The sequence below is a fragment of the Hydra vulgaris genome, chromosome 12 (assembly GCF_038396675.1).
Source record: "Hydra vulgaris chromosome 12, alternate assembly HydraT2T_AEP".
NCBI classification, from domain to species: domain Eukaryota; kingdom Metazoa; phylum Cnidaria; class Hydrozoa; order Anthoathecata; family Hydridae; genus Hydra; species Hydra vulgaris.
Window position 1 is genome coordinate 11,049,851 of NC_088931.1, and position 13,472 is coordinate 11,063,322.

Consider the following 13,472-nt stretch of genomic DNA (forward strand, 5'->3'; position numbering starts at 1 on the left):
GCAACAAAACTACTGCATTAAACCAGTTTTTTTTTAATCATTTTATAATATAGATAACAATAATCATTTAACTCTGAAAATATTATCCAAATAAACTAACTTTTATCCTAGAACCAATTTAAATAAAAGTTTAGCGCGGTTTAGTTGGAATCAAAACTTTATGTTTAAGTAAAACTATTTGCACTAGAAAGAGAAGAAATATCTGTTATTAGATACAACCAAGTTTTAAAAAAAAAGCAGCAATTAAATAGTATGTCATTGTAAATAACAAATATAAACAAAATACTGCCTTTATATCTTTATATTTAAATTCTTTATCTTTATATTTAAATTTAATTTATATGCATATCAATATTTAAAAAAACAAACATAAAAGTTGAACTCCTTAGAGTTCTTTAGATATTCAGGTTTCAATTCTACTGATTTTTCTTTTTGCAAAATAATTGTTTGCAATAAATAGCAATATTTAATAAACAAAATGAGACAGTCTTCTTGAGAAAGATTTTTTAAAGCACATCAACTGCATGAAAATGAATATTAGGGTCAAATCGTTATATTTCAACCAATTTAAAGAAAACTTTGTGGGGCACCATCTCTAATTTTTCTGTTTTTTACATATTGTTATGTGCATTATATAGATAGGTTAAATTTGAAATTTCAGACTTCCACGTACAACAGTTCAGAAGTTATAGCCTTAGAAACAAGACACAGTGGCCCCCCTCAATTTACAAATGGTCACAACAGACTACTTTAGAGCTGTATAACTTTTTTCTCACTTTCAACAAGTGTCTCATTTTTTCTAGAACTATTTTCTGGATAGTTCTCTCTTTAAAAAAGTGGTTTTATTAACTTGTTTTAAATTAGAAAAAAATTATGACCTCCTCAACTTTGGAAAAAATCCTAAAATTGCTAAAATATGCCAAATTGAAACTAACTGTAGCATTATTCTATTCATCCAAAAGTTTTTACAGATAAGTTTTCTGATTAGCTACTACTGTCTGCAATAAATGGGCAAAATATAGGTAGCTTGTTGCAGTTTAGAACTTAAATATATCTAAAAGCAAAATGTCCACTTACCTAAAAAGTCCATTTTTCAGCCATTTTGAGATGCTTGTAAATTTTTCTAACACTTTGTTTTGATCTAAGATTAACAGCATATAAGACCATTAGACCCAACTATCTGTAAATGCAAACACTATAAACTTGTCGATCCCACATTAAAAATGCCAGCATTTTTAAGTAACTCTATTTTTCAATCATCAACGGTTGAAAGTGTTACTAGAAACCAGTGCCCCTCTAATCTGTTAACTGGCCTATGTGAAGGGTAGAACTAATTATAAGTCATTTCTTAATAAAATGAAAGGTATGGTTGGTTGTCCTCTCCTTGATCTGGTCTTTATAGTAGACAGATGCACAAATAAAGGGGGCAGTAACTTTTTAGAGACCATTTTTGTTCAAATAAAGGTCTCAAAATTAATTTAGAAAATTAGATACTAAATATCTAAATTAATTTCAAAATAAAACCATTATTTCTTTAAATTCTATTTTATTATAAGCAATCAGTGGTCTATAAATGGTCTGGACCCCCCCCCCCCACTCTTACTTAGGTGAGGGGGAGGGGGTTTGGGGTGGCACTAATCAAAGGGGAAGGGGGCAACCAACTTATAAGATACAAGCATTCATTTTCTAGCATAAAACATATATAATTCATTTTCTAATGAATATACAGTTAAGGCTATTAGACCTTTATTGCATTTCTTCATGCTTTTACCATAAGATTCAAATTTTGATAGTGACTATCAAAAATGTGTGCCAGATTTTCTGAACCTGGCCTCGGTCGCGGCTATGTGTTATCAAACCAGGCCCCAGCCATAGCCACGGTTGTTTACTAGTAAATGGTTGCTAGAAATTTTTTGCTATTGTATTTAATTTTTACAATTACAGTTACAATAGTCTGAACCCTAGGTGAAATTCTACATTTAAAAAAATGCAGTCTCCAGAATCTGAAAGCAAATGGTCAAGAAAGACATTGTTAAAAGGGTTAAATTGAACAATTTATATAAATGAACTTGAGGCAAAAAAAGGTGGATGGCTCTTATTAAAAAATTGCTAAGTTAAGATTTCAACTGAAATAAAGTAAGTGGACCAAGCTAAAGTGAAGTTAAATCAGCTATTCAAAGGGCTGATGCGATGATAATAATGATGATATTGGATGATGTTTTTGAGTTTAGATCAGTATTTGAAAACATAAAGTGAGCAAATATATTACTCTTAAATAAAAAAACACTATAATCATAAATCATTGAAAAACCTTCACTTGATATACAGGTAAAAAACTATACCATTACATTATAAACTGATAGTAGAAGCTCAAGTAAGATGAGTGTTTTTTTACTAATTTATTACTGCTGTGTTCTTTAGGAGCATTAAGTGTTTTTTTTTTTTTTTTTGTAAAATACACAAACATATTTGACATATTCCATAATCACCAAACTCAGAATGGTTTGTCTATGAACATGCGTATCTCTACCACTCAAACACATTCAAAGAAGACTAAAATACAAACTTTTAGTTTTAGTTAATGAAGTGATGAAAAATTGTTCAGCTATTAGAGATTAGAGAATCCTAATTTTTATTGGCAAAGATTTACCAATTTATAACTGTTAAAGCATAATGTGATTCTGTGCAATGTGCTTTGAAAGAAAATTTGCTAGCTTCAACTCTTGTGTCAGATTGAAATTTCTGATTGCACCAATACAACTCTGATTGTAATTTTAACTATTATTAAAATAATTAGAGTTAAATTAAATATTACAACAATTGTGAATTAAGATAAACCCATACTACACAGACCTTGTTATGAAGTATTATGCAGCTTGCATTTTATGTACAAAATGGTGATTTGCATATGCATTCAGCAGTTTTACCTTAAGCAAAAAAATTTTTATTTTGGAATATTTAAACTTTCTTTTAATAACTTTATGTGAAGTTTATTCAAAAAATATTAGGTCTTAAAAAAAGCATTTAACCGCAACTATTATTTAATAAACATTTTTTTAAAAAAGACTTAGAATTTGATATAATTCTAAAAATTTAAATTTAGTTTTAAAGGAATGTAAAATAGTTACTAAAATGTAAAATTTAGTTCCAAATGAACGTAAAATAGTCTTGCAATATTGATTAAAGAAGAAATTTTTTTCTTGCTAACTAATTCATTACATAAAATATAAATCTAATCGTAGATTAAAATATATGAAAGCAAACTAAAAACATTTTTTCTTTTAAAAAAGAGAGAAGTGTTGTTTTGTTTAAAAGAACTCTTTTAACAAATATATTTAAAATATTTTGTTTCTTATTAATTTAATATCATGTAAAGTTCTTTTGATATTTATTTATGAACATAAATTTTGTTTATGAATATCTTATTGGTTACTGATAAAGTCTATAAATTATTTATAATCTTTATTGCAAAAATTATAAACAGTGATAAACAAACAAAAGATTATGTTAAGTATAAGATTTAAGTTAAGCATAAGTTTTAAGAAATAAATTTAAAGGATATAATTTTTTTCTAATACCGAATTAATCTTTTATCAGTAATTTTTTTTAAATTAGTTTAAATAATTTTTAATGTGCTTTAAAATTAAATTTAATTACAATGTCGTACTTTATAAAATACGCTAATGAAGCAATTTAACTTTTAACGATGTAAATATCAAAGATGAGTTACATTTATTAGTGCTAACAAGGCCTGCTACACTAATATTTAATTCTTTATGTACAAAATATCTTTAGAAACATTAGTCATGGAAATGTTAATGGTGCAAGCGCACATTAAATATCTTTACAAAAACTTTTTCTTTTTCTTTAACAGCAATTTCATTCATAAAATAAAGAAAAGCAACACTTGAGAGCTAAATATTTAATATCAATAATCTCTGAAAAAGTTTAAAAGAATCTTCTAAAAGTTCTTCAAATGCTGTATTTAAAAAACTGAATAAATAAATGTAGTCTTTAAGCAGCATGTAGTTATTAAGAATTTTGTTTACTTTTGTCCTTCTGCTCTATACACCACAATATGAATATTTATTGCATAAACTTTACATGATTGTTAGATTCTGAGTGTATTACTAGATTCTGAGTGATAAAGTTTCTAAGATAAATTGCAGTACATGCCATACCTATATCATATGAGCAGAAGTTTTAATAATACCTGAAAATATCATATCTGAAACATGAAAAAATCCTGTGTCCTCCCACTAGTCGTAATATTGAACATTGTCACAGTGACACTGTTCAGTATTATAATAAATTTATTAACAAAATTGCAAAATCAACAACAAACTAAGTATTAAACTCAATCAAGTAAAAACCTACAACCTTTTTGGGGTATTTTTGTTCCCAAGTTCTAACCACCACTTTTTTTTTTGCAAAACATTCTCATTTGACATAAGCACACATTTGATATAAGCACATAAACATACTTAAAAAAGGAGTTTTCACAATGCCAGAAAGTGTCATGTATTCAAGCATGAAAAAATCCTGACTTTAGATAAAAATGAAAACAAACTTTATTAATATTAAACTTATAACAGTTAAATAACAAAAAAAATTATTTGAGGGAAAAAATGGTGAAGTTTCCTGGAATAGATAATTAACAAAAAAACTTTTTTTTTTCAATTATTTGATAAACAGTAAATAATATTGGATTATAATCCAATAAAAATCCTTAACTGACACTATTTTTTTATAAGTAAAACCCATGATAATGTTCAATACTTGAGGTTATTAATTACAAAAAAATGATTTAAATTCTTTTAATCTTGATTTTAAAATTTAAAGATTATGCAAAAAATTTTAATTAAATTAAAAAAAAAATTTATAAATTAAAAAGAAAAACTTTAGATAAAAAGCAAGTGGATTCAATTTATTAGAATTAATATCATTTGTTGGATCCAACAAATATTTATTATACATAAACAATAATATATTAGTAACAACTTATTTAATTATTCTTATATAAAAAATGCTAAACTATCAAATTGATTTAAAAAAAATACTAGTTAGCATTTTGATGAAATTTAATTAGTAATAGTTTAATTAAGAAATTACAAAATTTATTTTACTAATAAAACTAGTGAAATTAGTTAATCTTTGTTAATATAAAAATCTAAAATTTGTTGTATAAAAATCTTAAATTCTATTGTCAATGTTTATACTACTATTTATTATTATACTGTAGTTTATTCCTATATAATCGCCAATAATACAATATGTAAGTAATACTATTGATATATAGTTTATATATATATATATATATATATATATATATATATATATATATATATATATATATATATATATGTATATATTATGTATTACTGATTATGATATATTTTATATGAGCATTACTATTGATATAAGATATAAAAAATTATAAAAATTTTTCAGTTTTATTAAAATTGACAATATCAATAAAACTACAAGAACATATTAGCAAAACAACTATAAATGTGTGAACATCGCCTCATGAACTCACCCTGTTGATTCCTCTCTGAATGGATCCATGGCGATATTTTAAATATTGAATTTCAATTATTTTTTCAAGACTAATAATAATCTTTTGAACTTATATGAACTATTTTTAATAAAAGTTAGTGTTTTTATTATTGGTGCCGTTTTTGTTTTCTGATTTATTCCGTATTCTTATTTTCAATTGTTTATAAAAATTAAAGTCTTTAAAACTTATTTACATTATTATTCCTTTTGCTATATATTTTATGCTAGGTCACACTGTCTGAAAATGAATTTTAGGTATTTTTAAGCTGAGTGGCTGCCGGTTTCGGATCAACTTATCCGGATAATTTAAGTCTAAAATTATCGCCCTATTTCTATCCTTCTTACGTTTTCAAAAATATTAGAAAAAATCATCTTCGAAAAGACATACAACTACCTGATTTCAAATAATTTACTATATAAAAATCAATTCGGGTTTAAAAAAAATAGTTCAACTGAACTTTTATTCATTATTATTCAGATTACACGTATTTTATTCACATTATTCAGATTACACGTAAAGTCTCAAATTCTTTCGCTAAATCACAATAAACACTTGGTGCTTTTGTTGATTTATCAAAGGCTTTTGATACAGTCAATCATGATATCTTACTTAAAAAACTTGGATTCCACGGAATAACTGGTAAATTGATCATGTTTGCAACATGTTTGCAAACAATACCAATTTATTTTTACCAAACAAAGACATAAATATATGAATAAAGAACTTATACAAATTTCTACTTGGTTTAAATGCAACAAACTAACCTTAAATATTGACAAAACAAAGTGGATCCTTTTCCACTCCTCAAAAAAAAAAACGTTTTTTGCCTAATGATTTACCTAAACTTTATATCGATGAAGTAGAAATAAAAAAAGATTAGAAATAAAAAAAAACCTTTATTCAAAGATATGAATGTATTAAACGTATTTGAACTTAACTTGTATAATACTTTATGTTTTACGTTTTGTCATATGAACAACCCTTTATAACATGCTTTTAAAGATCTATTTACCTTTAAAGTAAAGAATAAATATAGCTTGAAAAATGATAACTATTTAAAGAAACCCTTTTGTCAAACAAAGTTTAATCAATTTTGTAATAGATTATCGAGCACCTTATGTCTCGAATAAAATTGTCCAGCCTAATTTAGATTTATCTCTTTTTCTGTTTTAAAAAATAAGTTAAAAAATATTATTTTTTCAACGGATAATATATGGAAATATTTTTGAGATATTATTTTACCATTTATTTTTTCAAATGTTTTGCATTGTTGTTTTGTTATAAACTACCTGTATTATTTTATACTATATTTATATTATAACTTTTATATGGTTCTGGCAACGAGATCGATATGATCCTCTTCCAGACTCAAAGGTTATGTTACTTGTAAATCACGACATATGAATAATGTAAACCAAAAAAAAAAAAAATAAAGACAAAAAAAATAAAAATAAAAATTTAAAAAATACGAAAATATCAGATATTTGCACAATATATATATATATATATATATATATATATATATATATATATATATATATATATATATATATATATATATATATATATATATATATATATATATATATATATATATTTCCTGTTACTAGCGGGTTCCTGTCACTAGTGGTGTTCCTCAGGATTCTGTGTTAGGACCTACTTTGTTTATTATATACGTTAATGATCTGCCTGATAAGATAAACAATATTTGTAAAATGTACGCTGATGACACAAAGATACTTGCCACAATTGAAAGCAAAAAAGACTGTGAACGACTGCAGAGTGATATTAATTGGATTACAGAATGGACAAGAATGTGGCAAATACAACTCAACGAAAGTAAGTGTAAAGTAATGCATATTCTAGGGAGTTCTAATTTACTAAAATTTGATGACTATATAAATGACCTTAGCACACACCAGAGAATTAAGCTTGAAGTAACAACAACTGAGCAAGATTTAGGTATAGTTTTGTCATCTGATCTTAAGTTTCATGATCAAGCCACAAAAGCATCATATAAAGCTAATCGAATGCTTGGAATTCTAAAAAATACATTTATATCTAGAAATGTTACTATATGGAGTAAACTTTATAAAGTTTATGTGCGACCTCATTTAGAGTATGCAGTGTCAATATGGTCGCCTTATTTAAAAAAAGATATTAAAATTTTAGAGAAAATTCAAAAACGTGCTTCAAAGATACCACACAATCTTCATAACCTTAATTACTCTATTCGCTGTTCAGCAATTAAATGCTCATCACTTGAAAAGAGACGCCAACGGTGAGATCTATTTCAATAATACAAACTAGAGAATTTTAAAAATAAAGCAGTCTGGTACAGAGAACCTATGAAGGTCTCTCCACGAGCTGACCAACGTTTGCAATACTGCAGAGAAATCATAAAGAACTGTGCTCAACGGTATCATTTCTTTAACAATAGAGTCGCTTCGATTTGGAATACACTACCAGATGATGTTGTCATGCAGCAAAACACAAACTCTTTTAAAAATAGCTTGAACAAATACATTGAACAAAATTTAAACTTAATAATCTAACGAAACTGCAAAATGAAAGTGCAGTCCCGAAGTTACTATAGCTTTCTCATTCTTTGGCGTTTAACGTTGTTGCCTGCAACAGATGAGATAATACTAATATATATATAAAATATGTTATACTAGCGTGTATAGCCGTAGGATGTGTGAGTGGGGTAAGATGGGACCTTAACAGAAACATCAAGAGCGGGGCAGGCAGGGGGTGTTTATTTGTAAAAATTTCAGACCTTTCACTTTCCTTTCCCTCTATTTTGTTGACATATTTAATGAACAGCCCCTAAAGAAATAGCAGAGGAAAAAAGAAAATAAACGAAGTTATTGCTGCAACCCCTAAAATTGAAGTGATCTTTAATCGTGCACAGAAACAGAGCGAAAGCCTAACAGTCTATTTTTTACGAATTTATAAATAAAAGTTAGAGCGTAATACTTCTAATTTTTATTATTATTATTTTTTAAGTTTTAAGACCCTCACCCTTGCGCTTCTCAATTACCCACCCATGATGGTTTGGTTGATGTGTCAAAGTCGATATTTGCTCATTGGAATCAATGAATTTTTTTATTTTTTAGGTGCCCTAAGAAGTCCTTACGGTTTTATCACAGAGTCCCGCTGAACATCTGTCACTACAGTTGAATATTTCTTGTCATTTATCCCAAAGACAAGCCATGTTGCTATCTCAATGCTGGATATTGAAATTAGAAGCTCGAGAATCTTGGAATAAATATTCTTGACAGTAGAAGTCTTTCAAAAAGTGATTAACATGTCTAATACCAGACATGTTGATTACAATAGTTTGCAGGCAAATATTATGCTTTTTAATCCTTTGGCTGATTACTCCCATGTGCTGCCCACTCATTAAATCTTATTGGTATACATTCTGCAGAGTCTGGCGACACAGCAGTAGATTCTTTTGGATTTCTTCAGGCTTTCTACAAACTTTTTTCTGCATCTACTCATCGTTGGTCCGTTTTGATTTCCGCATTACGTACAAACGACAACCATAAATCAATAAGGCTTAAAGTATCAGAAAATCTCTCGCAAACCAGATGGTTAGCTCGTTTTTATATCTGCGCTGCCTTACCAGATGGATTCTTATACTTTAAGGTATTAAGATTTAAAAAACAAAAAGTAAATTTTTTTTTTAAAACCTATTTTGCAAAAATAGGTTTTATATATATATATATATATATATATATATATATATATATATATATATATATATATATATATATATATATATAAATATATATATATACATATATATGTATATATATATATAAATATATATATATACAGGGTGATTTAATCAAAAGTATAAACTTTAAATTAACATAACTATTTTTTTTTTTTGCAAATACATTACATGCGATAGTACATTAAACTCATTAAAAAGGAAATTTAATGGTAATAATTTCAAAAAAATTAAAATAACAGCATAGCAATGAGATACCATTTTCAAAAACGCATTTTTTTAACAAAAAAAATGGTCGAGTTGAAGAGCGTAAGTCTGGTTCAGAGAGCTTATAGAAGTAAATTTAAGAACAGACCATGTCCAACGGCAACAGCTATCACAAAGTTATCTAAAAAATTTGATACAACCGGAACAATACTTGATTTGCCACCAAAACCGAGGAATGAGCGAGACATTCGAATTAATGCCAGAAATAAGCTGAAAGTACTCTTCTTCGAAGATCCTACATTGTCGATCAGAAAAACCTCAGTTGATGTTGAAATTTTATACAGCCTTTGCCGTGATATTCTTCTCAAAGATTTACAACTCAAACCGTATAAATACCAGAGTGCTCATCAACTATTGCCACTTGATTATGAAAAAAGGGTCATTTTTGCTCAATGGTGGCTGGACTTGGAAAAGGACGTTCACAAATGGTTGATCACTACAGATGAAGCCTATTTTTACCTTACTGAGTCGATCAACAAGCAAAATAACAGAATGTGGCTGAATGAGAGACCTGAGGATTGGATAGAGAAACCGTTGCACGATGCGAAAGTTTTGGTTTGGTGTGCCATTTCATGCCGAAAAATCTACGGACCCTACTTTTTCGAAGGAAAGGTAAATCAGCACAATTACCTAGATATGCTTAAAATTTTTTTCTGGCCTAAGCACTATAGAGTTGAGAGTCACATAAAATACTACTTTCAACAAGATCGGGCTACTCCGCATACAGCTAATATGGTTCAAGAGTGGTTACAAAGTAAATTTGGGGAGAAATTCATTACCAAGCAACAATGGCCTCCACGATCACCAGACCTCAATCCATGTGATTATTTCCTATGGGGTCATCTTAAGTCTAAAGTTTATAAGCCATTACCGAAGACTTTGGATGATTTAAAAGAGAACATCACGAGAGAAATCCAAAAAAAAAACACTTCGGCTTTGGAATCAACGTTTTTGAATTTTACAAAAAGATGGTCATATTGACAAAAAAATAAAAAATAAATTCTTATCACTCAATTTCCTTTTAATTTATCTTTAAAATGGTGTATCGGACTTAATAATTCGATTTGATCTACAATTTTTTTTCAATTTTAAAGTTTATACTTTTGATTAAATCACCCTGTCTATATATACATACATGTATATATATATATACACATACATGTATATATATATATATATATACATATATATATATATATATATATATATATATATATATATATATATATATATATATATATATATATATATACACACACATATATATGTGCATATATATACACACACACACACATATATATATATATATATATATATATATATATATATATATATATATATATATATATATATATATATATATATATATATATATGCCATCTCTGGGCAAGTTTTGCGACATCAGTTTAGAAGGAGATGTGAACTTCCAATTAAATGCTCAACCACGGTGCACTGTGATAAGACAGTAAGGACTTTTTGGGGCACCTAAATAAAATTGAAAAAAGTATATATACATATACATATATACATCATATATTGAAACGCATATATGTTTGAATATATATATATATATATATATATATATATATATATATATATATATATATATATATATATATATATATATATATATATATATATATATATATATATATATATGTAAATTATGTTAGTGTATTTTACAAATAGAGTGCTCAATGTTCTTAAAGAACAGAGCAATAATAAATTAGTAAAAAACACTTATCTAGCTTTTATCTTCGACTTGAAGTTTCACCATTGCTGGATCACCAGGAAGAGTATAAAATATATATATATTTTTTTTTCATCCATTTACGATCAAGGGTATGATGGTTTATTCTCCTCCGGCGGATGCCGTGCGGAGTCATCTCATGATCCAAGCCCGTATACACGCCAGCATTCTCCTTTCGGAGCACTGATACAGATGATACAGAAATATTGAGGAAGAAAAGAAGATAATAATGTAAAAAGTCAGAAGTGAGCGATGTAGAAAATTAGAATAGAGAAATGAAGACAAGACCGATCATTTAAGAAACAAAGCAGAGAAAACCTCTACGGCCACTACAACTAAAAAGTTTCTGTATGTATTTTTTTCCGTTTTTCCGTAATTTACGATAAATCGGCATATGCTTAATGACAATGCTAATTCATATGATTAAATGTTCTCGAATGAGTTCATGGTTATTTTACGTGTGGCTTGATATTTCGTTATATAAGAAAGAGAAAAATGTACTAGCAAAATATATTTCCATAATCAACTGAAGTATTTGGATGAAAAATAATTTTTATAAATTATACAAGTATATATTTGTAAATCTGCATTTTCTCGATGTAAACACAACGTTGATCCATTGTATATAATCCAACGTTATTCCAATGTATATGGATCAACGTTGATCTAATATATATAATCTAACTTTAATCCATACACATTGGATTAGCGTTGATTTATAAATGTTGGATCAGCGTTAATCCACATACATTGAATCAATGTGGGGTTATACGCATTTGATCAACGTTAATCTATTTACATTGGATCAACGTTGATCTCTATACATTGAATCAACGTTGTTTTAAGATCGGAAAAAAAATTAACCATCGCAATGTTTCTACATGTGTTGGATCAATGACACTTTTCTAACTATTTTTAATCACGTCCCAGCTAGCACACTTACGTTGAGCCAACGTATGTAAATACATTGTGAACGTCAGCTGTTTTCCCCGATGCAAATACAAAGTTGATCTAATGTTAGTTGTATCGTATTTTTATTAAATATTATATTTATTATGTATATTTTTTTATTAAATAAAGATCAATAAAATTTAAGAGTTTAATGATTTTTTGTTTTAATCTAGTTAATTTTTATTTCTTACTTATTTCGTTTTTATTCGATTGTTTTTTTTTTCTTACTTTTTAAAAAGCAGGGGCGGATGCAGCCCTTTTTGATGTTTGAGATAACTAACTTTCAGATATGGAACTAACTCCAAACACTTATATGTTTATACTTATATCAAATAAGGATGCTTTTCAAAAAGTTGCGATGGTAGGAGTCTGAAAACAAAAAAGTTCAAAATTTTTTTATTTCAACAGGCCCAAACGAGAGAGCTACAATTTGAGAACTTTTTTTTTTTTACTATTTTCAACTAAATTTATATTTATTGAAAAATTTAAATTTCATACAATAATCTCTTAGCTTTCAAAAATTATGACTTTATAAAATTTGTAACCCCCTCGAATTGAGGGGGTTCAAACTTTATATAATGAAGCTTTATACTTATCGCTCCCTTTTATTTCATTTTATCTCGTTTTTTTTTTTTTTTTTTTACTTTTATGTGGTTATCAAGGTGCTCTCAGAATGCCTTACAGTCTTATTACAGAGTTTCAGAAAGAACATTTTACAAGGAAGTCTGCGCCTTCTTTCTTACCAATGTCGCTTATTGGGCTCGAGCCGGCGAGATTATTGTATGAAATTTAAATTTTATCGATGAATATAAGTTTAAATAAATTATGATATTAAATCAAAAAATAAACGATCAGTAAAAAAAGTTTGCATTTTACTGATTCGCAGTTTGCGTCACAAGTGAATTTCGAGACTAAAACGAGATGAATATTTTTATGAAAAAGCTAATGATAGGTAAAAATAGTTGTTAGTATAAACTAATAGGTGCACGGTCAAATTCGTTCGTTTTCGAAAAAAAAAAGTCTACATATTTTGACACCAATTTGGTAATTTAACAACTGAACAGATTTAAAGTACTATTGATATAATACTGAAATGATTGGTGGTGCAACTCTTAGAGGCTCTTCTGCTGGTGGCGTCTTTATTGATTTTCAAAAAGATTTTGAGATCAAAGTTTAAGAATATATCTTTTTAGATAGAATCA

General features: G+C 27.3%; 1 protein-coding gene across 3 annotated transcripts in view; it reads right to left on the minus strand.

Annotated features, from left to right (window-relative positions):
* The window catches only part of LOC100197033 (tubby-related protein 3), a 34,277-nt gene extending 28,492 nt beyond the window's left edge, over positions 1 to 5,785 (minus strand). The window contains exon 1 of one of the 3 annotated variants that reach the window (XM_065812072.1): positions 5,540 to 5,785. In XM_065812072.1, the coding sequence (XP_065668144.1) occupies positions 5,540 to 5,568 (29 nt within the window). In that variant the 5' untranslated portion in view covers positions 5,569 to 5,785. Of the gene's footprint in view, positions 1 to 100; positions 184 to 4,380; positions 4,534 to 5,539 lie in introns of those variants that run through there. The other 2 variants (XM_065812071.1, XM_065812073.1) reach the window with 2 other exon arrangements.
* Between the last annotated feature and the right edge of the window lie 7,687 nt (positions 5,786 to 13,472).